At 35.1% G+C, this 24,503-nt stretch overlaps 2 protein-coding genes across 2 annotated transcripts; both read left to right on the forward strand.

Annotated features, from left to right (window-relative positions):
• Nucleotides 1–1,257: 1,257 nt before the first annotated feature.
• On the forward strand, nt 1,258–8,097 carry LOC111996882 (uncharacterized). Its single transcript, XM_065761561.1, is given in 10 exon segments — nt 1,258–1,442; nt 1,850–2,227; nt 2,230–2,524; nt 2,526–3,006; nt 3,117–3,306; nt 5,594–5,697; nt 5,937–6,039; nt 6,128–6,423; nt 7,165–7,470; nt 7,571–8,097. Coding segments are annotated over 9 exon segments (2,469 nt in total). The 5' UTR covers nt 1,258–1,442; nt 1,850–1,890; the 3' UTR covers nt 7,928–8,097.
• Nucleotides 8,098–21,996: 13,899 nt separating this feature from the next.
• Nucleotides 21,997–23,675, forward strand: LOC111996869 (uncharacterized). The gene is made up of 4 exons (XM_065761572.1): nt 21,997–22,113; nt 22,576–22,778; nt 22,872–23,069; nt 23,565–23,675. Exons 1-4 carry the CDS (start codon nt 21,999–22,001, stop codon nt 23,658–23,660), a joined length of 612 nt encoding a protein of 203 aa, XP_065617644.1. The 5' UTR covers nt 21,997–21,998; the 3' UTR covers nt 23,661–23,675.
• The last annotated feature ends 828 nt before the right edge of the window (nt 23,676–24,503 follow it).

Raw genomic sequence — 24,503 nt, forward strand, 5'->3', positions numbered from 1 at the left:
AAAAGAAAAGCAAGCGGGGAGCTTGTAGCTGATTGAAGAATTCAAGAAAGAAGTAGTCCGTGGATTCGGAGCCTGCGCGTGGTCGTGTCAGGAAGTTTTACTGGTGGGTAGCATTAAGAAGTCGAGCGGGGAGCTTGTAGTCCTTCTGTAAGAACTTCAATTCTTTCATAGTGAATTCTGTTATGCCTTGAGGATCGGTGGGTCAAATCCTCCCTAGGTTTTTACCGAGTGGTTTCCTAGGTGATCATATCTTGTGTTATTTATTATTCCGCTGCTTTATATCTTGATATGATTATTTGATTGCTTTAACCTAGAAGTGCATAATTTGACTAAGTAACAACTTGGCTAATTAATCTAGGCTACGCTATCTGTGTGTTTAAGGGGTCTAAATTTCCAACAGAGTTTGTGAATTTGGGTCTAATTTAAAAGTGGTCTTGGTCTCAGGTTCTGTTCAAACAGAAAAGATTTATACTAGACACCACTGCTGCATAAGATTGGTTTAACCATCCGGAATAATTTGTGCATTGTGTATCTTAAAGAGCTTAATTGAGATCATAAATAAAACTGCCTTTCTAATATATATAGGAAGACTCCTGGGTATCATGGTCATGATTTCAAACCCATTGCTGAAAATTTGTATTGTTTGTAGAGATAGTAAGTGATTTCGTTCATCAAAAATTTAAATTTTTCTGTATGTGTTTAATAGTTATCATCATAGAAAGGGTCGAATTTTAATCCATGTTAGGGCTATTTGATTCACTTTTTGTTTTTTGTTGTTTTAGAGTCAAAGAAAATTGTTTTCTTGGTGTTTAACTTTCTGCATAATTGTGTTCTTATCATGGTCTTAGATGTAGACATGGTTTGATATTCATGGTTTCAGTTTTAATAATTTGTGAAATTCTTTAATCAAATTCGTGAATCTCAAGTCACTGTGCAGGCATTTTTTATTTTGTGCAAAGATTGTTTGCTAGATAAATGGATATAGTATCCTTAAGTTTCAAGGTTTTTGTTAAATTTTTATATTTATTTTGGTTGGACCCCAATAGTAATACTGACTATATTTGTTTCTGTTGACTCACAAATCTCTCTCTCAACCCACTCTCTGAATCTATACCTCAAATTGATAATATTTGATGTCGTGCTCATCCTGCATAATCATATATAACTGAGTTATATTTTAGATCAAGTTACAATTTCAAAAACAAATACAGACAATGGAATTATATCTGTTGCTGATTCTGTGTAAAGGATCAGGGATGCTGTTCACTACACTTAATTTGAAGTAGTGTAGCTCATCTCTTCAAAACTTTTATGGAGGCATAAAAAGACCCCGTTATTTATTACCAGTCCTAGTGTCTCTCACCCGGTCTCAGGCATACCATGTATCATTCCTCCTTTTCATAGAAGGATAATAAGAAGGCATGATGATGGGCTTACTTGGGGTTGCAATTCTTCCTGTGACTGAATTATTTTAAAATTGAGTTTTGAATGTGTTTATATCTATAATTATTTATAGCTATGAATTTAGTTGTTCATGCTCAACCTTTACCATTCTGATGTAAAGAATTATTGTAGTTCTTAGTTTGTATGGATCACATTGTTTGAGTTTTGTGTTTTGGTTTATAATCATTTATTGTTTTCGTAATTTTCTGCGCACTTCGTGTTGTTATCCGATGAATAAAAGTATTCGGGGTGTGCTTTGCTATAAAACTATTTGATTGTTTTCTTTCTAACTTACTTGTTACTTTAATATCACTATTTTCGTTGAATTTTGCTGTTTTTGTTTTTAGGGTTTTACTTGCTGCTATTTCAATTTGGCATTAAATCTGTTTGTTCTTTTGCATTGCAGAGATATAGGCTTGTGATAATTAGTGTGTGTGAGAGATTGGTATGGCTAGGAAGTACAGTAGTGAGTCAAGTGGGCGAGACGAGAGCGAATCATCTGATTATGAGAGAAGAAATAGAGGTAAACGAGATAGGGAATCAGATAGAAGAAGTGGAAAACGTAATGAGAGACGCGATGAGCATGTTGATGATGATGGTGATGATAAGGATAGGGAAAGAGTGAATGAGAGGGACGTTAGGGATAGAGATGGGAGGAGTGGACAGCGTAGTGAACGTGTAGATAGGAAGGAGAGTTCGGAGGAAGAAGATGGTGAGTTGGTAGAGAGGGATGTGGAGAGGCGAGAAGGGGAGAGAAGTCGTAGATATGATGAAGATGATAGGCGAGAAAGGAGAGAAGTCGTAGATTTGATGAAGATGATAGGCGAGAAAGGGAGAGGGCCCGTCGGTATGAGAGTGAGCATAGACGGAGGGAGAGTGAGGATGGTGGTAGAAGAAGGGATCGACGTGAGCAGCATGGTTCAGAGGAGAATGGTGATGAGAGGGAAGGGCGTAGAAAATCAGAGCGACGAAATGATAGGACTGATGATTATAAGCATAGGAGGCATAGAAGGGAGGATGGTGATAGAGATGATAAGTATAGGAGAGATAAGGAGGAGGTGAATGAACGTGAAAAGGGTAGCGGGTTTTAGGGAGAGAGAGGATAGAGATGACAAGGGGTTTGAAGATTCAAAACCTCAGAGACAGCCGAGAGTGCAAGAAGTTGATTTAAATGCTGATAATTCGAAGTTGGGCAAGAGTGGAGGAGTTTACATTCCTCCGTTTAAGTTGGCTCGGATGATGAAAGAGGTTCAAGATAAAAGCAGTGTTGAATATCAGCGGTTGACATGGGATGCCCTTCGGAAGAGTATAAATGGGCTTGTGAACAAGGTTAATGCTGCCAATGTAAAGAATATTATTCCAGAACTCTTCTCGGAGAATTTGATACGGGGAAGGGGGCTATTTTGTCGGTCCTGTATGAAATCGCAGATGGCATCCCCAGGTTTTACAGATGTGTTTGCAGCACTGGTTGCTGTAGTCAACACTAAGTTTCCTGAGGTGGGCGAGCTTCTTTTGAGAAGGATTGTTTTGCAGCTCAAGAGAGCATATAAACGGAACGACAAGGTATGTTTCTGCCTGTTTTTAGTTATTTCATTTGATTTGCTGTTGGATGATGGGAACCTTTTTACACTTGGAAAAAGATTTTGTTCTAATCTGGTTTACTTTTTGTTCAGCCTCAATTACTAGCTGCTGTTAAGTTTATTGCACATTTAGTGAACCAACTAGTGGCTCATGAGATCATAGCCTTGGAACTGCTTACCGTGCTGCTTGAGAATCCAACCGATTCAAGTGTTGAGGTTGCTGTTGGCTTTGTCACAGAGTGTGGATCACTTTTGCAAGATCTCTCACCTAAAGGCTTGCATGGTGGGTATGCTGTTGGAATTGAGTTGCTGTCGTGTATGTGTTTAATATTATATGTGTTTATTAGAGTTTATGCAATTATGAACAATATTTTTTTTTTCTATTAGCATCTTCTGCTTTTCTTTCTCATAATAATTGCTTAAAAATATTTTTTTGGCACTTATACTGTCCTTTTGTTTATGTAGTTTAATTAATAGATTATTATATAGAAACTGAAAAATTGTAGAAGTAGTTGGAAAATAAAATTCCTCAGTGCATGTTAAGCCATTATGAAGCAAATTATCGTCACCACCCTAAATCCCTTGAACACTTCATCTATTGATGCTGGATCTAGCATTTGGAGACTGCTCTTAGAGTGCCATAGTTGCACCTGTATCCTGTACCTTATTTTCTGTCAGATTTCAGATTGTAAATCTTCATCTTGGAAGGTTTAAATCATAATCTTTTTTTTTTTTTTTTGCTTGGCTAATCATTTTAATCATTTGCATTGAGAGACCAGGATTTATGTTGGTTTGGATTTAGCTGCAGTTTTATTCTATCTTTTTTTTTCTTTGATAAACTTTTATTCCAGTCCTTAGCTCAACTCCATTGACTCTCTGTGCGCGTTCATTTGTGTTATAAATGGATTATGCAGTCAATGATTTTGACCATGCCCTAACATGAAATATCTTGCGTTCAATGTAGATCATTCTTTTGAAGCTCTTCAATCTTTTATTTGTTATATTTGTGGATATTGTATTTTTGGTTTCTAAGGCTTACACATGTTTTTCTTGCTAAGTTGTACTTGTTGCTAAGTGCTTATAATTTTTAGTAGTTTATTTATTACTAAGTTATCATCTTTTTTATCATATAGGAAGCCTGGGAGGTATGGTTAGTTAGCCACATTTAGCAATTTCTCTTCTACATTGAATCACATTTTGTACACTAGACATACAGAGGGTTACCAATAAAGCCATCACTTGCCATGGCATTTTGATGGCTTCGTTGGGCCTAGTCACCAACAATTTTGTGACAGCTCTTTGTCTTCAGTAAATAATGGTATCCTTCAATTAAACAGGGAGGACCTGTGGAATTACTTATGTAAGTGAAAAATAATAATAATAATAAGTCGGAATGATGTTCCTAAATTCTTAGCGTCAACTCATTTTATATTTAGGTCGTAGTGGTATTTATTGGGTAAAAAAATATTTGTCTAGTCAATTAACGGAATTTCATTAAAGCACAAAAAAGGCACTATTCTGGTACATGGGGAATATTCAAAGGAGTAGTCAACCAGAAAATGAGAAAGAAAGGGAAAAGTACAAGAAATTAACATCTAAAAAACAAATCATCTAAGACATCCATGATGCTAAGAGTGGAAAAGTTGGCTGGTAGTTGATGTCCACTTGTAGAAGGCCTTGAGTAATATGAACTTGAGCTGTACCACCAGTATCTCCTTTACTTCAAAAATGTGCATATTCCTCTCCCCAAAGGCACCACATAAGACATAAAGGAGCTACTTTCCAAATATCCCCACTATTGTTTGCCAAAATTCCCCTTCCAAGAGGCTAACAAACTATTATCAAATTAGGCATAACCCAACTAACTTCGGATAGGCAGAGTAGCAAAGTCCACAGCTCCTAAGTGATAGGACAGTTCATTACAAGGGGGGTTGTAATCATCCCTAAATGTGGCATGTATCTGGTTTTTTTTATTTTATTTTATTTTTATTTTAGTATTTTGTAGAATTACCGACAAGAATATAGATTTAAAAAAGTCAAATAAATATTATGATCCCTATTTCAAATCAGATTGGGATCAAAACCCTGTGCCTATTCTGATCCCTATCTGATTTGAATTTAATATTGACTGAACCAGTGTTTTCTGATCAGTGAGATGTCTTAGGTTCCACTGGGAAGTTGCCATCCTTTGTTATCTATGATAGCACTAAGTTAACAATTGTCTTGACGATATAGAAACATGGTATCTGGAATAGTGCCACTCATGGCTGTGGCATATGTGTAACCTTGGATGGTGGCCTGGTGTTAAATGGTTAGTGTTTGAAAATATTGTTTAGTACTCAAAATTTGTTTACTTATGTAGTACTTATATTATGAAAGACAAGTAGAGAGTTTCTTTTGATTATTTACGTGTTTAGCTATGTCAAACTTTTGGTTCATTATGTTCTATGCTTGGCAATCAATTTTTTCCATGAGATTATATGTCATAATGTTTCTATCCTCTTTCTTTTATTTTTACTGGAATATATTTTAGTTACTGTACAGTGTACTCAAGGTTTACACTTCTACAGGAATATTTGAGCGTTTCCGTGGGATTCTTCATGAAGGTGAAATAGACAAAAGGGTTCAATTTCTGATAGAAGGGCTATTTGCGATAAGAAAAGCCAAGTTTCAGGTATGTTTTTTTTTCCCTCCCTTCTTTTTTAGAATTATGGTATGACATGCTACTATTAGTGTCCAGGGGTTTGAGGGATATCCCAGTGGTTCCAGATCCTCTTGTGGTGTTTGGGCACTGGGTTTGAACCCCAATCAGCCCCCCTCCCCCCTATTTACGTAGCAAAAAAAAAAAAAAAGACTATTAATGTCCAAGGATAGTTAGAATAAAGATACCCTCTGTGATTTATTCATTTGCAGGGGTACCCAGCTGTTCGTCCAGATCTGGACCTTGTAGAGCAGGAAGATCAGATAACCCATGAGATCTCTCTCCAAGAGGAAATAGATCCAGAGATTGCCCTTGGTATGGCATAATGCTGAGCTGTCTTCTGCTTCTTGATTGTTCTAGCTATGGTTATGGATTGATTTATATTTTTCTTTCTCCTTGTCAGATATATTCAAGCCAGATCCTAATTTCGTTGAGAATGAGAAGCGTTATGAAGAGTTGAAGAAAACCATTTTGGATGATGAGTCTGAGGATGAAGAAGGTTCAGATGCAGCTTCAGATGACGACGAGGATGATGATGAGGATGAGGAAGAGGATGAGGAGCAGATGAAAATAAGGGATGAAACAGAGACAAATCTTGTAAATCTTCGGAGGACAATCTATCTAACAATTATGTCCAGTGTAGATTTTGAGGAGGCAGGTCATAAGCTCCTGAAAATTAAACTAGAGCCAGGTCAAGAGGTATGTGTTGCAGGCGTTTCCTGATGTTACTGCTGTAAGATCAAAGTCTCCTTATTTAGTATTTCCTTGTTTAAGATGAAGTAGGGAAAGACAAATAATGAATATTTGTTCACAATTCGCTGAGTCTCTGCAAGTTTTTGGTACTTGGCTAGGAATCATTATTAACTAGAGCTGGGTTCTGAGTCTCCTGTCCAGCACGAAGACACCCTTTACTGCCCTTTGCTATCAAGTGAATCAATGAACAATGAATGAATAAACAAGATGGATTAGATTCACTATACATACTCTTAACATTTCAGATTGCTAGATGTTATTACATGACAGTATCAAAAAAAAAAAAAATTCTTTATTCTTAGCTTTTGTTTTTTTAACCCCCACCCCCTAAACGATTAGAATTCATTAGTGGTTTCATGTTCTAACTTGTCTTGGTGTTTAGATTATTTCTCTTGGGTACTTCAGTCACTATTAGGGGTGTAGAGATGCAAACCACAGAGACCCCAAGCTTAGCTTCTTGCTGCTTAGGCTTAGCTAATTGAGACTTAACAAGGAGTTGAGTTTGGCTAGAAGAATTCGATAACTCCTAAAATTGAATGCTTAAAATAATAAAAGAAAAAATCTTACAATAATACGATTGAAAGCTTAATAATAATAATATATTAACATAATTTATTTTAAAGAAAAAATCTTAAATCAAATTATGTATTACTTGAAGACTTATAGTTGTCTTTGTGGCTTATGCAGATGGAGTTGAACATTATGCTCTTGGAATGCTGTAGTCAGGAGAGAACTTACCTCCGGTATTATGGTCTTTTGGGGCAGCGATTCTGCATGATCAACAAAGTTTATCAGGAAAATTTTGACAAATGCTTTGTCCAACAATATTCCATGATTCACCGGCTTGAAACAAATAAGTTGCGTAATGTGGCGAAGTTTTTTGCGCATTTACTCGGCACAGATGCTTTGCCTTGGCATGTTTTAGCCTATATTCGCCTAACGGAGGAGGACACCACTTCTTCATCTCGTATATTTATTAAGATTCTATTCCAGGTATAGAAGCAACATCAATTTTTTTCCCTCTAGTTTTGGTTTCTCCCTAGCATTTCTTCTGGAAGCTGTTGTATTCACTGTTGTGTTGTTTCTGTTGCAGGAATTGTCAGAGCATCTGGGCATCCGTCTGCTGAATGAGCGTCTTAATGATCCCACGATGCAGGATTCCTTTGAATCTATCTTCCCTAGGGATAATCCCAAGAACACACGGTTTTCAATTAATTTCTTCACATCCATTGGACTTGGTGGCATCACTGAAAACCTACGTGAGTACTTGAAGAAGATGCCACGCCTTATTATGCAACAAGAGCAAGCAGCGTCAGAATCCGAATCAGATGACGAATCTGATAGCTCTGGTAGTTCGGTTACGGGGTCAGCTAGTTCAGAATCAGATCCATCAAGTTCAGATGAGAGTGAAAGGGATGACAGACACAGGAAGCGGAGGAGGAGAGACTAAGGGAATGTTATGATGTGTAATAGATATTAGGGTTTGATATTTGCCATTTGTATTATTTCGAATCAACTTGTTTTCACATTCTGTAAAATTTTGCATCGATATGAATTTAGCATATACTAATTTTGTCTTTTCTCTCTCGAGTGGGGGAAGGGGCTTAATTTCAGGAACAATTCAACTCTAGAGGCTTATCATTCTACTACTGTTATCATTCTACTACTTTCAGGACTTTAATGTTGAGGTAATGCCGTAAGAAATAACTCATGAGCAATCCGGACCCTGCTCCAACGAGTCTGGATTGCTTGTAAGGTGTTTTTTTGGTAAGTAGTGTGACGATGTGAGTCAGTCCCTTGTAAGATCTGCAGCAAAAACAAAAGGAAAAGGAAAAGGATAAAAGTGTTGTAGGTGGGATCACTGGGATTAAACATTTTTTAGTTATAATTTTTTGATATTTGTCACTGTGAGTCTGAGAGGAGGCAACTTTTTCTTCTGCCTCGGTTAAGGGAGCTAGGTAATTACCTTTCTGTAGTGCCACTTGGGCCTCTACTACAAGAGGCGAGGAACGAACCTGAGCCCAAGATTGTCCATGGGGTTTTTTTTTTTTTTTTTTTTTTTTGATAATGACAAAAAATGTCCAACAGGTGTCGGCATTTCCTGCCCACCACCTTATTTTTTATTTATTTTTTATACAAGATAGAATTTTCACTTTAATTTAATTTAAGTGTATATATATGTAAAATTTCTTCTTGGAGATTTGAATTCTGACATTTACCTCTTACACCCCACAAGCATTTATACTTATGGAGTGATCATCGCACCAAGAGTACGCGGTAGTTTGCCCACCACTTTAACTTATGTGTGTTATGGTGTGCAACGATGTGGGCAACAATAGAATTTGACATTATTCGAATTTACAAGACTACAACTCTTAGACTTGCAGATGGGTTTGTTAATGGATTACAAGGGCTTTTTATTATTAGGTCACCTCTCCATATAGTTACTTTATTAGCTAGTTTAATAAACAATGATTTTAGCCTAACATATTGCTTTTGTTTTGTAATCATAACATGGTTAGTGTCAAAATTAAAATTTTTAGTGTTTGTCGTGAAAATAACTCAGAATATATTTAATTAATTAATAGATTGATTACACTTTATATTCACTGGTGTATAATCTGTGCATATGCACGATACAATTAAAAACAACACAATTACACATATATGAATTCAAATTAAACATTGTTTAAGTCATAGATATATACATGAGTTTTACTCTCTCTTTCTTTTTAATTTATTTATTTTATTTTATTTTTTGGATATACACATGAGTTTACTCTTTTTTATGGTTTATTTATATTAAACTCTTCGTCTTTTCCCCAACTTAACTCACATAGATTTTTTTTTTTTTTTTTAAATATGTATAGATAAGACAAGTGACGCAAAATTAGACAACAATTAGAATCTAATTTGAAATCTAATTGGCTTTTTTCTCAGTTTTACCTATTAATATATATAGAGATAAGTAGTTTGGTTATGATTTTGTGGCTAAAAAAGGTTACTGCACATTTGGGTCAAAATTTGCACTTTATCTTTACTTCAAATTTAGTTTCTTCATGTCCAAAAAGTGTTAAACTATAATTATCTACTTGCAATTTTTAATACCCATGCACTTCTGAAACTACTGAACTCTGAAGTTAAGATAAATCCTTTCGGTCGCTATATAGAGACCCCATCAGTGGCCTTGTTTGCTACTTCACTCACAATTTGCCTTACGTGACAACTAAACAATAATGAAAAGACGAATATGAAAGGGATGGTGATGAGTGTGAGTGACAGTCTCCTGCCCTGTGAACTAATGCCAAGCACATAACTTACCACTAGTACACTACAACCTTCGCACTCTTCCTATAGTAATGCTAAAGCAATATCATTCCCCAACTATTCATCCTTCCTAGTTAGCTATCTCGATGTTAACGTGTTACCTACACACATTTGTTTGCACTACACATCATGTTTCAAACTACATAACCCTTTCTATCAATGATTCAATATTCTTGTATTTAGCAAAAAAAAAAAAAAAATTCTTTGTCAGAAGGCTTGGAAGGACCACTCCTAGAATTTGTTTCAATATGTCTACTTGTCTTAGAAGAGAACTTTCGATTTTGTATCTATTTGCCGCCACTCGGTAACTTAATTCCCACTTGCACGTAAGGTCTTGTTGCTTAATTATAAACGTGTATGAGAACCAATTTTACTAAATTTAACAATATTCTTGTCCACAAGCAAGCAAATAATTAAGCACATATACTCTTTTTAAGCATAGTATATATCTAGATAAGGTTGCATATGTATGCATAATAGGACCCTCTGCTTCAAGATAATATCAATGTCTAATAAGTATTATTTTTCATGCGTGTTCTAATAAGTATCACTATTTACTCAAAAAAAAAAAAAAAACTTTGAAGTCATTTGCAACTGTTGAAGTTGGCTTGCACAACTAGTAATAATAATTAGCTCCATGATAAAATATCTATCATTGAACCAAAAAAACCTGGAATCAAATTTTATTTGTACAAAAAATGAATTTATTGATGTCTTCATTTGGAAAATTATCTTATCAAACTGTATCATGGAACGCCCCTCTCATAACACGTGGGTCTCATAGATGAGTGAAGTGCACCAAATATGAGAGAAGTGCGGATCCATGAGATGGTCTCATGATATACTTTTTTTTTGGCTTGAATTGCTTAATGATAATAAAATAATTTTAAAAAAGAAAAAAAAACCAATCACTCTTATTTATTAAGGGCATTAGAATGTGTACCTTGAATGAAAAACCAATGCTCAAAAACTTTCATTATACGATAAAGAGACAATTGTATAGCATAATTGTAAAGGCGCATCATTGTAAGGCAATCCAACTATCTAAAACTAAAAGAAGTCATGAAAATTGAATCTTTATTATCTTCCATTTTGTTCGAAGGCATATCCTCTATCAATCGAGATTGGGTCATCATTAATAATGAGTGGCTTTAATAGTCGACCAAATTTCATTTTCACATACCTATAAAAAGACCCAAAAATAAAATAAAATAAATTCTGAAAAATATGTATTTGTTTCAAATATTAAAATCATGACGATGCTCCATTTCAAATGACCAAATTAGCTTGAACCAGAATAGAGTAATTGGGTTTTCATTGTTCTATTTACTCACTTTATTTGAATTCTTTTACTTGGTGCAAGTGAGATTTCCCTAAACATACGAGCAGAAGGAAAGTATTTAAACATGAACAGTGTTTGTTGCAAACATTGTGTGTTTACACATTCCAAAAACAATTGAATTTTAAACTTGAGATTAAGATTTCCCTAAACATATAATGAGTATAAGGAAAGTATTCGAACATGGGAAGTGTTTGTTGCACACATTGTGTGTGTATTTACACACTCCCAAAACAATTGAATTTCAAATTTGAAAATGCAACTTCAGTGTGTAAATGCACACCCATGCTCTATTTTCCCTTCACGGCGAACATTTTAAAGCAGCCCCGCGATATGTGTGTATGTTTGTTATGTTTATACTTTATATACACACTTCGATTTGAGAAAGGCAAGAGGAATATTTTTGTTTTTATACTAGTATATTAGATTAGATCATTTTAGGGAACATTTATGCGCATGAATTTCGTCCTCTTCAAAGGTTGGGACTTAGGACTTGGAAATGCATTACTAATTGATAGGATTTGTTAGTTATTTAGGCTGTATCATTGTTTTTCTTTCTGTAAAAACGGCACCAGTAACCATGTTTACGTGCTAGTCTAAAATAATAACACTATAGTATAAAAAATTATACTCAACCACCCTATTTCTCGTGGGCTAGAGGTGCCTATAAAGCTCAAAGGTTCTTTAACTTAATAAAAAGTTCAAAAAGAGCATTGAAGATGAGGGAAAATTAAATTATTAACATTCCTTTGGTTCCTTAAAATAGTTGGAAAAAGGAAGAAAAAGAAAATCATGAAAAAGTTTTCACTTTTTCTCATTCTTCCCATGAAATAACAAAGCTGTTCTTGCACCACCACCTATTTAATGAGGTATATACTACAGTGAACTGTAAAGGAATTAGCATTACTCTTTTTGATGGAGCCAAATCTTATTCCTCTACATTACATTCTAAAGAGAAGTCAATTTGATCTTTAATGTACCACCATCTTTTCAATATCATTGTCACCAATATATGCTACCACTTTCTATGCACTACGGATTAGGGGTGGCAAAATTAGATACGACTCGCGAACTCAACATGACATGACACGAAATTAGCAGATTATGGGTTGAGGTTTAATGAATTAGTGTCATATTTGAGTTGACACGACTGAAATTAAACGGTTGGCTTAGTGTCCAACCCATGAAACCCGTTTGACCTGTCTAACCCGTTTAATTAAATGACATTTTACTAATATACCCTTCAAACCCTAGGTAAATAAACTTATTAGTTGTTATGGTTTATTTTCTTTGACATATTGGGTCCGTTTGGATAGCACTTATTGTTGCTGAAAGTTGATAAAAACTGATTGTTGCTGAAAACACTGTAGCAAAATAATTTTTAAATGTGTGAATAGTGTTGTGGGACCCACTTTTAATATTAAATATTGCGTGAACAGTGTGTGAACAGTGCACACACAGTACATGCACAGTAAATTTTGTCCCCAAAGTCAACAAGTGCGGCAAAAAAAAAAAAAAAAAAAAAAAGAGAAAACGCACAGCTCAAAACGCACTGCAACTAAACCTGCAATCCAAACCGGGTCATTATGATTGATTATTTGTAATATTGAGATATGTTTTAGTTTTGAATTATTATTTGTAATGCAGTTACTTGTTGTTCTGAATTTTATATTAAAAATATTTATTTTTTTGGTTTTTCATAATTCATATCAATTTGGTTAGTACTATTTTTTTTTTTTTTTTTTGTTGATAAAATCTGATAAATATGTCGACATGACTAATCCGTTTAATAAATAAGTTGTGTTAGGGTTAAGCAATCTTGACCTATTTAATAAACATATCGGGTTAGTGTTAACCCATATAATCAGATACTCATGAGTCGACACGACACGAACCCGACTCGTGAATACAAATTGTCACCCCTACTACAAATACACAAGCCCACCCTTACTTTCAAGTTACATACTATTTTCCCAGCGAACTAACCAAACGTAAAGAACTCAAGCATTATCTATATATAGATTTTCTTTCTGTGATATTTGGATTTTTTCTGGGTTCAGTATTTAATTTCCACCACCTAGCTGAGAAGACAGTTCTTTGTGATGCATGCAATTCGTTCTACAATTGTTCACTGAATAGGCACACTCTAGAAAGTGACTACAACATTATACATCTGTTTACAGGCCATTACCCAAGAAAGAAAATTTCAACTCTACTGTTCCATCACAATAGTTCACGGATTCGGAATAAAGTAGTATGACGTTTTGCTGTCAATCATAGCAACAAGAGCAATGTACCTAGTTAGAAAAGCCTCACATTATTTTGTCACTACTTGCCTTATTCAAAAGGCTGTGTCACTTTGTGCTGGACCATATCTCTAACTCTACAACCGACTAGGTCATCACAACTCACAAGTAGTATTAGTGAAAGTATCCACTCTTGTCATTTAGTTAAAATAAAAGTAAAAAAAAGATAAAATTAAATTATTAATCAAATCTATATTTAGAAGCTAAATTAGAGTATATGTCTTCTTCTTTTTTTAAGTAAACACTAATAATCTAATACTTATTAAAACACACATGAAAATAATAATAGTGTTTTAAAATTAGAGTCCTATGTCAATAACTATAAATAAAATAGATAATGATGTAAAATAAATAGGTGTATTATAAATAAGATAGATAATAATGCAAAACAAATAGGTGTACTATAAATAAGATAGATAATAATGCAAAACAAATAGGTGTACTATAAATGAGATAGATAATAATGTAAAACAAATAGGTGTATAATGTTGACTTAGAGATCTCAAATAAGAGACTAAAATTTCTCAAAAAAAAAAAAAAAAAAAAGAGACTAAAAGGAGGTTTTAAATAGTTTGGTTGAAAATATCACATTGGATGGAATGAAGAGTCCAGGTATGATAACAAAGTCTCTCGATTATTTTATAAAACAAAAGATATATAATGGTTCTTCTAAAAAAAAAAGAAGATATACAATGTTTGTTCAATAAGAATCTCTCTCTCTCTCTCCCTCTCCAAGTGTGAACACTTTTAAATAATTTTTCTTTTTCAGCTCAATAAATCTATGGATGTGACATTTATTATTTTTTTTTTTATTAATTGGTGCATAATAAAAATGGTGTAAGTGGAAACTTAAATGAATGTGAAAAAAATTGGAAAAAATATTGTTATCTTAGCATTATTCACTCTCAAACAAAAATACCAAACTTGAAAGAAACTTGTGGTTGGCTGTTCCATATAGTGCTCCTAAAAGAATATAATTCCTTCAAGACTACCAATCAATTCTAACAAAGAAAGCAGTATACACCTACCATATATTTTGATATCTTGTGCTCAGCATACAGGAAGATATATATTATTTTTAAGTTTTATCCTAAAGAAGAATCAGTTATTGAGCAACTTTAACATGAAACATAATGTTAGAGAAGCAAGCAATTAACATAAATTAACATATGGATAGAGACAAGTGAGGGAATATCCTTAATTATGTAAACTTTTAGGGAAAGCTAATGATTATATAATATCAGCAGTTTTGCTGCATACAAAGTTATGTGCCTCATTTGAAAAGTAATTAAATGTTATGTTTAGCTATATACTTCTTATGTAACTTAAACAATCTCGTCACAAAAGAAACTCAAATCCAACAACGCCTTAATCTCATTTGGTTGGATCTGCTACATGAAGTTCTTTGTTTCCATTTAGCTCTTTTAAAGGTTACATATCTACTCATGGTGTTCATAACAAAAGCTAAAGTCTAATTACAATTTTTGTTGAATTATTTGTCTATGACAGTGGAGGTGGAAGAGTGATGGAGGAGAAAGAGAGAGGAGTGAGAAACGTGTACCTGTTTTTGGGTTGAGAGATAAGTATAGAATGTCATAAATAAATGATAATAAATGAGATCCTAATCAGAATATTACTTAGCATTAATGAGTACTTTTTTTACCATTGGATTTACTTAAATCTAATGATTTAAAAAATGTACAACTCTTTAGAGTTACCTTTAGAGTTATACCAAGTATAACTGGAACCATCTAGAATTCATTTTCCCTTATTACTATTTCTACATATCATATGATTATTACTATAGGCACCGAAAACCTTTTGATGTTTACTTGTATGACACATGAATATTGTATTGTGCCTTTGGGTTGTGGGTTTACATTCCTAGAGGACAATATAACTAAAGATGAAGATTCAAAGAGGTAACTATTTTTTTTATTTTACTGTATAACTATTTTTTTTTCTTGGCTTACAATAAGGGATGATGAACTCGAAGTAACAAAGCTTGGTATAAAAAAAAATTTATCATGCAATTAAATCATATCATTTTTTTTTATCTTTATAATCTTCTACTATATATCCCTTGAAATATTCACCAAGACAAATGGCAACCATACTTGTGCATACAGTAAAGAGGACCCATCATTTCTACTCTATCTAATGCTCTCCTATAATTTATATTCCTGTAAATTAATCCCACCATGGAAAGCCACATATATAGTTTAGTAAGAGATAAAACAAAAACTTCTTTTCCAAAGAGACGATAACAAATGCTTAATATTAAGAAGAAAACAAAGGTTGGAGTTGTTTTTTTCTGATCAAACAAACTTCTACGCGAATTCTTTTGGTATAAGCATCACATACAATATCTGAAACAATCGAAGACAGAAAATGTTAATCAATATATAATATAATATCTAGTTCGGCCACTACTTAATTAATTTATTTTTGCTTCCACCACAGTGCTTTCTATATTTTAATGACAATTATTTTGTGCACCGAAGGATATGGCTCTTTGCATCATCACATTTTATTATTATATTTATATAGACTTTAGTATTTTATAAATTTAAAAATTGGGTTTATTGGCATTGCACTTCCAATTGCAAATTTAATGGAAAATCCCTATGGTATAGCCACCATAGACATTTTATATTACGAAATCAAAGTATGAGAATGTGGAAGATAGGTTAGATTCATGTTAATGGGGGCAAAAGAAAGGCCGTCTTCCAATGAATATCAATCTACTATCACTTGTGAGTTATGAATTTCCTTACTGTGAATAAATTTTTTTTTCCAAGGTAGAAACAAAAATCCCCATCATGATGCCACTATTATAAAATAGTCACTTTGAAGACAACCAACAAATTTTATATCTCAATTTTTTTTTTTTTTTTTTTTGTGGGTAGGTTAAAGCCAACTGTTAGACAATGATTCCCCCCCTGAGGGAGTCAGATGCGCATTAAGCTCAACTGGAGTGTCCACAGTCTTGCTATCAGTGAGTCCAGCGCGAGACAAGAGTTCAGAGGCATACTTGGCTTGAGTAATATAAAGTCCATCTGTAGAATGAGTGATTTCAAGACCCAAGAAGTAGCTAAGATATCCAAGATCTTTCATCTCAAACTGCTGACTGAGAAAAGCCTTGAGTTCTTGAATGCCACTGAGGTCATCACCAGTTATGATCATATCATTCACATATAAGAGAAGTAAAATAGTGTCTTTGTCAGTACGACGAAAAAATAAGGCAGAATCATAGTGACTGGCCATGTAACCCAAGTGAGAGATGGTAGAGCTGAATTTGGGAAACCAAGCTCGTGGAGCTAGTTTAAGGCCATAAAGTGCACGTCGAAGGTGGCAAACCTTGTTTGAGTCAACAGAGAGACCAGGAGGAGGTTGCATATACACTTCTTCACTTAAATCCCCATTAAGAAATGCATTTTTGACATCCATCTGAAAAATGTCTCATTTACTGGCAGCAGCAACAGCTAAGAGGGCACAGACAGATGAGATACGAGCAACCGGAGCAAAGGTCTCTTCATAATCAATCCCATACTCTTGTGTAAAACCTTTAGCAACAAGACGAGCTTTGTAGCGCTCAATGGACCCATCAGAGCGAGTCTTAATCTTGTAGATCCACTTACAACCAACCACAGATTTCCCAGGAGGAAGTGTCACCAAATCCCAAGTATGGTTTTTAGATAATGCATCAAGTTCCTCTTTCATTGCAATCTGCCACAAAGGGTCAGTGGAAGCCTCACGATAGGTGTGAGGCTCGTGTAGTGTAGCAAGAGCAGTGTAACAATGATAGTCAAGTAAATGTGCAGGAATAGATCTTACCCGAGTTGAGTGACGAGGTGGAATGTCTTGTGCAAGATCTGCAGGCGGAGCAGGAGCAGGAGCAGGAGCAGGAGACCCAAGCTCAGGATTGGGGTTGGGTAGCTCGTCTTCAACCTGTTCATCTTCCACCTGTTCATTAAAGGGTGAACTAGGAAAGGGATCAGTGATATCTGGTGGTTGGACAAAGAAGTCTACAGCAACAGAATCAGGAGCAACTACAGGAGGATCAGGAGCAGCTACAGAAGGAATACGTATCTCATCTGGAAATAGATCTAAGACAGAGGAGGAAGATAAGGAAGCACTGAAATGAGAAAGTTCGACAAAGAGGCGATGTTCCCAAAAGACAATATTACGGGAGACACGAAGATGATGAGAGACAGGATCATAACACCTATACCCCTTTTGAGTTTCGCCATAGCCAAGAAAACAACAAAGCCTTGACCGAGGCTCAAGTTTGTTATGCTCATGTGGCTGAAGAAGAACGAAACAAGCAGAACCGAAGGAGAGAAGATGGTGATAGTCTGGAGGTGACCCAAAAAGGCGCTCATATGGAGTTTGATTTTGGATAACAAGACTCGGAATGCGATTAATAGTATGAACAGCATCAAGAGCAGCTTCACCCCAAAAAGGAGCAGGAACTTTAGCAGAGAGAAGGAGAGCACGAACAGTGTCAAGAATATGACGAAGTTTTCCTTCGGTTCTACCATTTTGCTGAGAGGTACCTGGACAAGTTAGTTGATGAACAGTGCCATAGAAATGCAAAATAGCTTGGAAAGCATATTGAGTGTATTCAAGAGCATTATCAGATCGAAAAATTTTGATGCGTCTGGAAAACTGAGTTTCAACAATTTTTGCAAAATTAGAATATACTTCCAATAATTCAGAACGATATTTCATATTAAAAATCCAACTATAGCGAGAGTAATCATCAACAAAGACAACAAAATATCTAGACTCACCAATACTAGAGACAGAGGAAGGCCCCCAAACATCAGAATGAATAAGGTCAAAGATATCAGTGGATATGGATTCACTAGTATTGAAAGGCAAAGCTGGTTGTTTTCCTAACTGACATGAAACACAATTAAAATTTTCTGTGGACACTGAACCTAACAAACCTCTAGAAGCCAATTGTTGTACCCGAGAGGAAGATGCGTGACCAAGTCGAGCATGCCAAAGTGCAAGGGAAGGAGTGGAAGAAACTGCAGCAGCTGCAGCAATAGAAACAGGAGCGACAAGTGGAAGACGAAGGTTGTCCACAGGAAACATCTGCCCAACTCTGGGACTGGTCCCAAGCTCCTGTCCCGTCCTAGGATCCTACACAATGCATCCAGAATAATCAAAGGTAATGCGATAACCCAACTCAGCTAATTGTCCCACAAAAAATAAATTATAAGAAAGGTCAGGAACATTAAAGACTCCAGGAACCGAGAGGTTGGAGGTTGAAACTGAACCTATATTATGACCAGACATTGTGAAACTATTTGCTGTACGAATATTAAGAGAGTGTGGTGCAGGTTTAAGGTCAGAAAATAAGGATGAGTGAGGTGTCATGTGATTGCAACAAGCAGAATCTATAAGCCAAGAGGTAGGAGACATACCAGATAAAACTGAGAGAGAAGAGGAATAAGATGCATTACCAACCATACGAATAACATTGGCGATGATATTTACAAGGTCATCTTTGGAAATGGAGAAAGTGGATCCAGAAGACTGAGACTGTGTAGAGACAGGAGCCATGGGTTGGACACTCTCAGTGTTAGCAACTGTAGCAGCAGAAGTAGAAACAGCTGATTTGTTGCGCTAATAGCAAGTCTCAATATTATGGCCAAAACGTTTGCAAAAATTGCAAAACCGTTTGTTGGATTGTCGGCGACGATTGTTGCAAAAGGAAGCAAACTTGTCCTTATTCTTCATTCAGAAGCAAAATATGCAAAAATGGACTGCAAAAATGAAATCTGCATGAAAAACTGCATAGATCGAAGCGAGACGATCACGGTGGTATGTGCAAAAACGTTATCGGAGGAAGATGCACAGCGGAGACGGTGATTGCAGTGGTCTGTGTGGTGCGGGACTTCTCAACGACGGCGGCTGCAGTTCCAGAACTTGAGGACAACGGCTGAGAAACGTCGTAGGTTCAACGGTGAGTGGCTGCAGTGGCTGTTGTGACGGCGGAAGCGATAAGGGTGGAGTAACACCAAGAGAGACAAGACTGCTAAAAGAAAGGTCAGAGCAATGGCTCTGATACCATGTTAAATATTAGCATTGATACACCATGTTGAATATGCTAATATGGATGCGGAAGCGAAAGCATAAAGTATAAAATACAATAACACACGAGGGTTACATAGTTCAGTCTAATGGCCTACATCCATGGAGGAAACCCTAAAGGGTTACATCAATAATATATTAAAGTGTAGTACAAATCTTGTATTACAATGAACTATAACATGTATATATATAGTAGACTAAACCCTAGACTAATTGACTTCTAGTACAAGTAGGAGAATTGACTTGCATACAAAATAGAATTAGGCTTGGGTTTATACTAATGGGCTAATATATCTCTAACATCAACCAAGTCAATCTTGTTAATTAAGATATGATTTGTTGTGAGATAATTGATTAGGATTGATAGTAATACCTAGCAAATAAATATTCGTGTCGTCTCTCCTCCCCTCTCCTTAGAATAAAAAATTAACTTGTTAAAAAAAAATGTCATCATAATTAATTTGGAAAAGAAAAATTGGGGGAAAAAATTATAATTATTATCCTTTTGAACATATAACTCTATTGATTTTGTTTTGAGAAAAAACGACAAAATAACTTTTAAATTTTTTTAAAAAGAAATATAATCATCTTTAAAATATGTAAAAATTTCGAAGTTATTATACAAGTACGACAATACCTCACAACAAACTAAGATGTCTAGCTAACACTATAGTACAGGTCAAAATAAAATGAAAAAAAAGAAAGAAAGAAAGAAGAGATTATGCCTCCTCATCATAAGTCAAAATAGGGTGTTCTAAAAATATCGTTGATATTTTACGGTGTTACAAGCTTTCTTAAATTTCATAATTAGATAAGAGCCTTGTAAGTTGTAACTCAAATGTCACGCTCTTCTTAGTATTTAGTATTTTCAACGAAGGCATATAAGCTAAAATTCACTGTCTCTCTAATAATTAAAAGAAAATAGTAATTTAGTATTTTTCCAAAAAAAAAAAAAGGATAAAGAATCCAACGGCTCGATTTCTCAGCAAAGCAGGTAGAATTTGCCAGCGATTTCTTCAAATTCTCACCCCCCGAAAGTAGAAGATCCCGAACTTGCGCTTTCTCTCTGTCTCTCTCTTACAGTCAAAGCCACACAACCGCAGAAAATGACACATATCCGTGATTCTTATCTGTCTCTATTTTTTCTTTGTACATACAAAAAGGAAAAACTCTTTCTGATACTTTTTGTAGTTGTCTTGAATTATTGGGGGTAGTTAGTTTTGTGTATTGCTTCAGTTAATATATTCACTTTTTTACTTGACAAGAAACCAATTCTTAGCTTGCACGAGATGGGTATTTTTGTGGTTATAGTTTGAAGTGAAGTCTTTGGACTTTACCTTGATGACTAGTTGGTCACTTTGTGGGTGTGTACGTATAATACCCGGTTTCACATGGGCTTGTGTTTTTTTTTTTCACTATTTAAGATTTGCCTGTGATTCCTTTTCTATGGAGTGAATTTGAGCTTGACGTGTGTTTTGGACTGTATTGCTCTGTGGTTCACAGGGATTTTTTTTTTTGTGTTATGGATTATTGATAAAAATGACAGCTTTCATTCTGTTTAGCTGGATTTGAAGTAAAAGCGTGTAGTTTTTTCTTACAGCGTTCATTGAATTGAGAGGTTTTCTATTCTGGGTTTTGGTCCAAAGTGAATGCTTTGATTCTTTTTAGTTGGTTTTGAACTCATACTGTCTGGTTTTTTCTGTTTTGAACTTTGTTAATGTTGAATTCATCCAAATTTAAGGTTTTTGCTTTCTGGGTATTCGATAAAATGTATGATTGACTTCTCATTAGTTATATTTGAACTCGAATTGTTTATTTGGTCATTTCTGGACTAAAGTTTGAGGTATTTTCAGTCCGAGTTTAAAAAGATGAAGGGGTTTCTGTTCTTTGAAATGTTAGTTGTGCTTTTAATCTCTTTGCTATGTGGTTGTGCAATGAGTAAGGAGTGTACAAACGTTCCTACTCAATTGTCATCACATGGTCTTCGATATGAGCTCCTTTCATCCAATAATGAAACATGGAAGGAAGAGATGTTTTCACACTACCATTTGATACCAACCGATGATTCTGCGTGGTCTAATTTGCTACCAAGAAAGGTTTTGAGGGAAGAAGATGAATACAGTTGGGCAATGATGTATCGGAAAATGAAAAATCAAGGTGGCTTTAAGTTTTCTGGAGATTTTCTTAAGGAAATTTCGTTGCATGATGTGAGATTGGACTCAAATTCAATGCATGGAAGAGCACAGCAAACAAATTTGGAATACCTATTGCTGTTGGATGAGGATAGCTTGGTTTGGAGCTTTAGGAAGACAGCTGGATTGCCAACACCTGGCAATGCATATGGGGGCTGGGAGAAACCAGATTGTGAGCTTCGGGGCCATTTTGTAGGTTAGTTTAGTTTTTTAATCTTGTCAATCATGACTTCTGTACTTCCTGTTCTGATGGATGAGGATAGCTTGGTTTGGAGCTTTAGGAAGACAGCTGGATTGCCAACACCTGGCAATGCATATGGGGGCTGGGAGAAACCAGATTGTGAGCTTCGGGGCCATTTTGTAGGTTAGTTTAGTTTTTTAATCTTGTCAATCATGACTTCTGTACTTCCTGTTCTGTTTATTTAATCATGTTGTATTCTTGTTTTCTATGCAAAGCCATTGAGTCTTTCTTAGATTCTCTTTCTTTCCTGTATGAATAAAATAATTAGATGACCATAAATGCAAGGAAGTTCAAGAAAGAAACCAAAAAAGTCTAAAAAGTGCAATGACTGAAAATCACTTTACTCAGGTCACCCTGTTTAGTTTCATTTTTTTCCTTTTTCTGATACAATATCACATATGAGTTCATTTCATTCGACAGTTTAGACAATATTGTTTTTTATGTTCTTAGTTCCTCTATATCCCTGTTCATGAGCATCAGTCTTCTAAACTGCTTTCAACCAAGTGTAATGATGTTTAAGTCAATTTTAGGCTTGAAATTTAGTCACTATGGTTATACTGATTAGCAGGTTCTGTTTTCTTGAAGGACATTACTTGAGTGCATCAGCACTAATGTGGGCAAGCACTCACAATGCTGCTCTCAAACAGAAAATGTCAGCAGTAGTATCCGCTTTATCTGAATGTCAGGAGAAAATGGGTACAGGATACCTTTCTGCTTTCCCGTCTGAGCAATTTGATCGTTTTGAAGCTATAAAACCTGTTTGGGCTCCATATTACACTATCCACAAGGTAGATCCTACTTCAATTGTTCTACAAGATGGATTTGATTTATTTGGCCACAACAAGCTATGCAATTAGCTTTGAACTTCTATACTTTGACAGATCTTAGCAGGCCTACTTGATCAACATACATTTGCTGGTAATCCTCAAGCTTTAAAAATGGTGACATGGATGGTCGATTATTTTTACAACCGTGTTCAGAATGTGATATCAAAGCACAGTTTAGAAAGGCACTATCTGTCACTTAATGAAGAAACTGGTGGCATGAATGATGTCCTTTACAAGTTATACGCCATAACGGTATGTGAACTTATCTAAATGGTCCTGTAGCTCCTCACCTTGATACTTCAATTTACTCTAGTGATACTAATCGTTTCCTGAACTGGGTTGACATATATATCTGCAGAAGTGACCAGATTGGTAAGCAATTGAAACTTATATTAAGTGTGCTATTCCAGAAGTCTTGTTCAATCATATGTACCTTATGCCTTTATTCTGTACTAATTAAAAAATCTATGAAACCATATGAATTTGCAATTGTTATTGCAATTGTATAGAATCTGAGCCTTTGTTTTATTTTATTTTATTACAAACAATCCTGAGCCTTTGGATATTTAGCATCATTACATGAGAAGCAGGCCTTATATGCTTTGAAAGGTGGTAAGTGGTAACATGTTTTAGTTGATTATGTTTTCTAAAGTTTTTGGCACAATGTTGTTACTGTAGGTCTGCAAGGTACTCGTATCATTGTGAACTTTGGGTTTTGATGTAAGCCTTTCATGTTACTATGTGCAGGGAGATCCAAAGCATTTGGTGTTGGCTCACCTTTTTGACAAACCATGCTTTCTAGGAATACTTGCAGTAGAGGTAAGCTTATTTTCTGTTCACTGACTCTAGGTTGATTTTTTGGATTTTCAAAGATTTCTCTCTCTCTCTCTCTCTGTGTGGTAAACATTAGACAGACAAGTAATCACTTTTCCTTTGGAGGAAACAAAGTAGTGTTCCCTACCTTTCAAACTGTTGCTTTTGTACCGAAAGGACTGAAAGTCTGAAACACTATTAGGAACACACTGAACTTTGAATTTGTCATTAGTGGAGTTGTTCTTACTACGTTTTGGTATATAACATTTCCAATCAGGAAGCCGAGACTTTTTTACCTTGGAGAAAGCTATCTCTAATACAAATAGCATATACATAATGCAAGAATAGTTAGATATAGGATTTAGATTGAGAGTAGTAATCAGTGACCTTGTGTTCTAATGGTACTACTGTTGCTTGCCTTGTGGTTTCTTAGTACTCTATTTTAACGTAAAACCATTAAACTTGTCTATTAACTCTTAATTATTACAGGAAAAAGCCTATTCTTTTCAATAGCTTATTAATGGTTATAAAAAAGGAACAAGAAAAAAAAAAGTAGATTCAATTTTATGTGTGCTCCAAATATCCAATTAATAGGATCAAGGGTGTCACTGAAATTGGAGGGTTTTCTGCCTGAGCTTTCCTTGGTTCCACTTCTACCTTATTTCATAGCAATATAGAGTCAACCATCCCTGGCTTGTGCAGCTGAACAACAGTAATCAGAAATATTTTGTGATTTCTTGCCTACAGTTGGTTTTCCTTCTGGATCAGTAGCACGTATGGTGCCCAATTTTGTGTCTTTATACCTATTTGGTAATGTAAAAAGTACTTTTAATATCTGATAAGAAATGCCAAAGGATGGTAAATTTACCAATG

Source organism: Quercus suber, unplaced genomic scaffold (assembly GCF_002906115.3).
Source record: "Quercus suber isolate HL8 unplaced genomic scaffold, Cork oak 2.0 scaffold_19, whole genome shotgun sequence".
In the NCBI taxonomy this organism is placed as follows: domain Eukaryota; kingdom Viridiplantae; phylum Streptophyta; class Magnoliopsida; order Fagales; family Fagaceae; genus Quercus; species Quercus suber.

Coding starts and splice junctions, on each gene's coding strand:
- LOC111996869 (XM_065761572.1), top strand. CDS start 21,999: ATGGATGAGGATAGCTTGGTTTGGAGCTTTAGGAAGACAGCTGGATTG. Junction 22,114..22,575: donor GCTTCGGGGCCATTTTGTAG/GTTAGTTTAGTT, acceptor GTTTTCTTGAAG/GACATTACTTGAGTGCATCA. Junction 22,779..22,871: donor CATATTACACTATCCACAAG/GTAGATCCTACT, acceptor ATACTTTGACAG/ATCTTAGCAGGCCTACTTGA.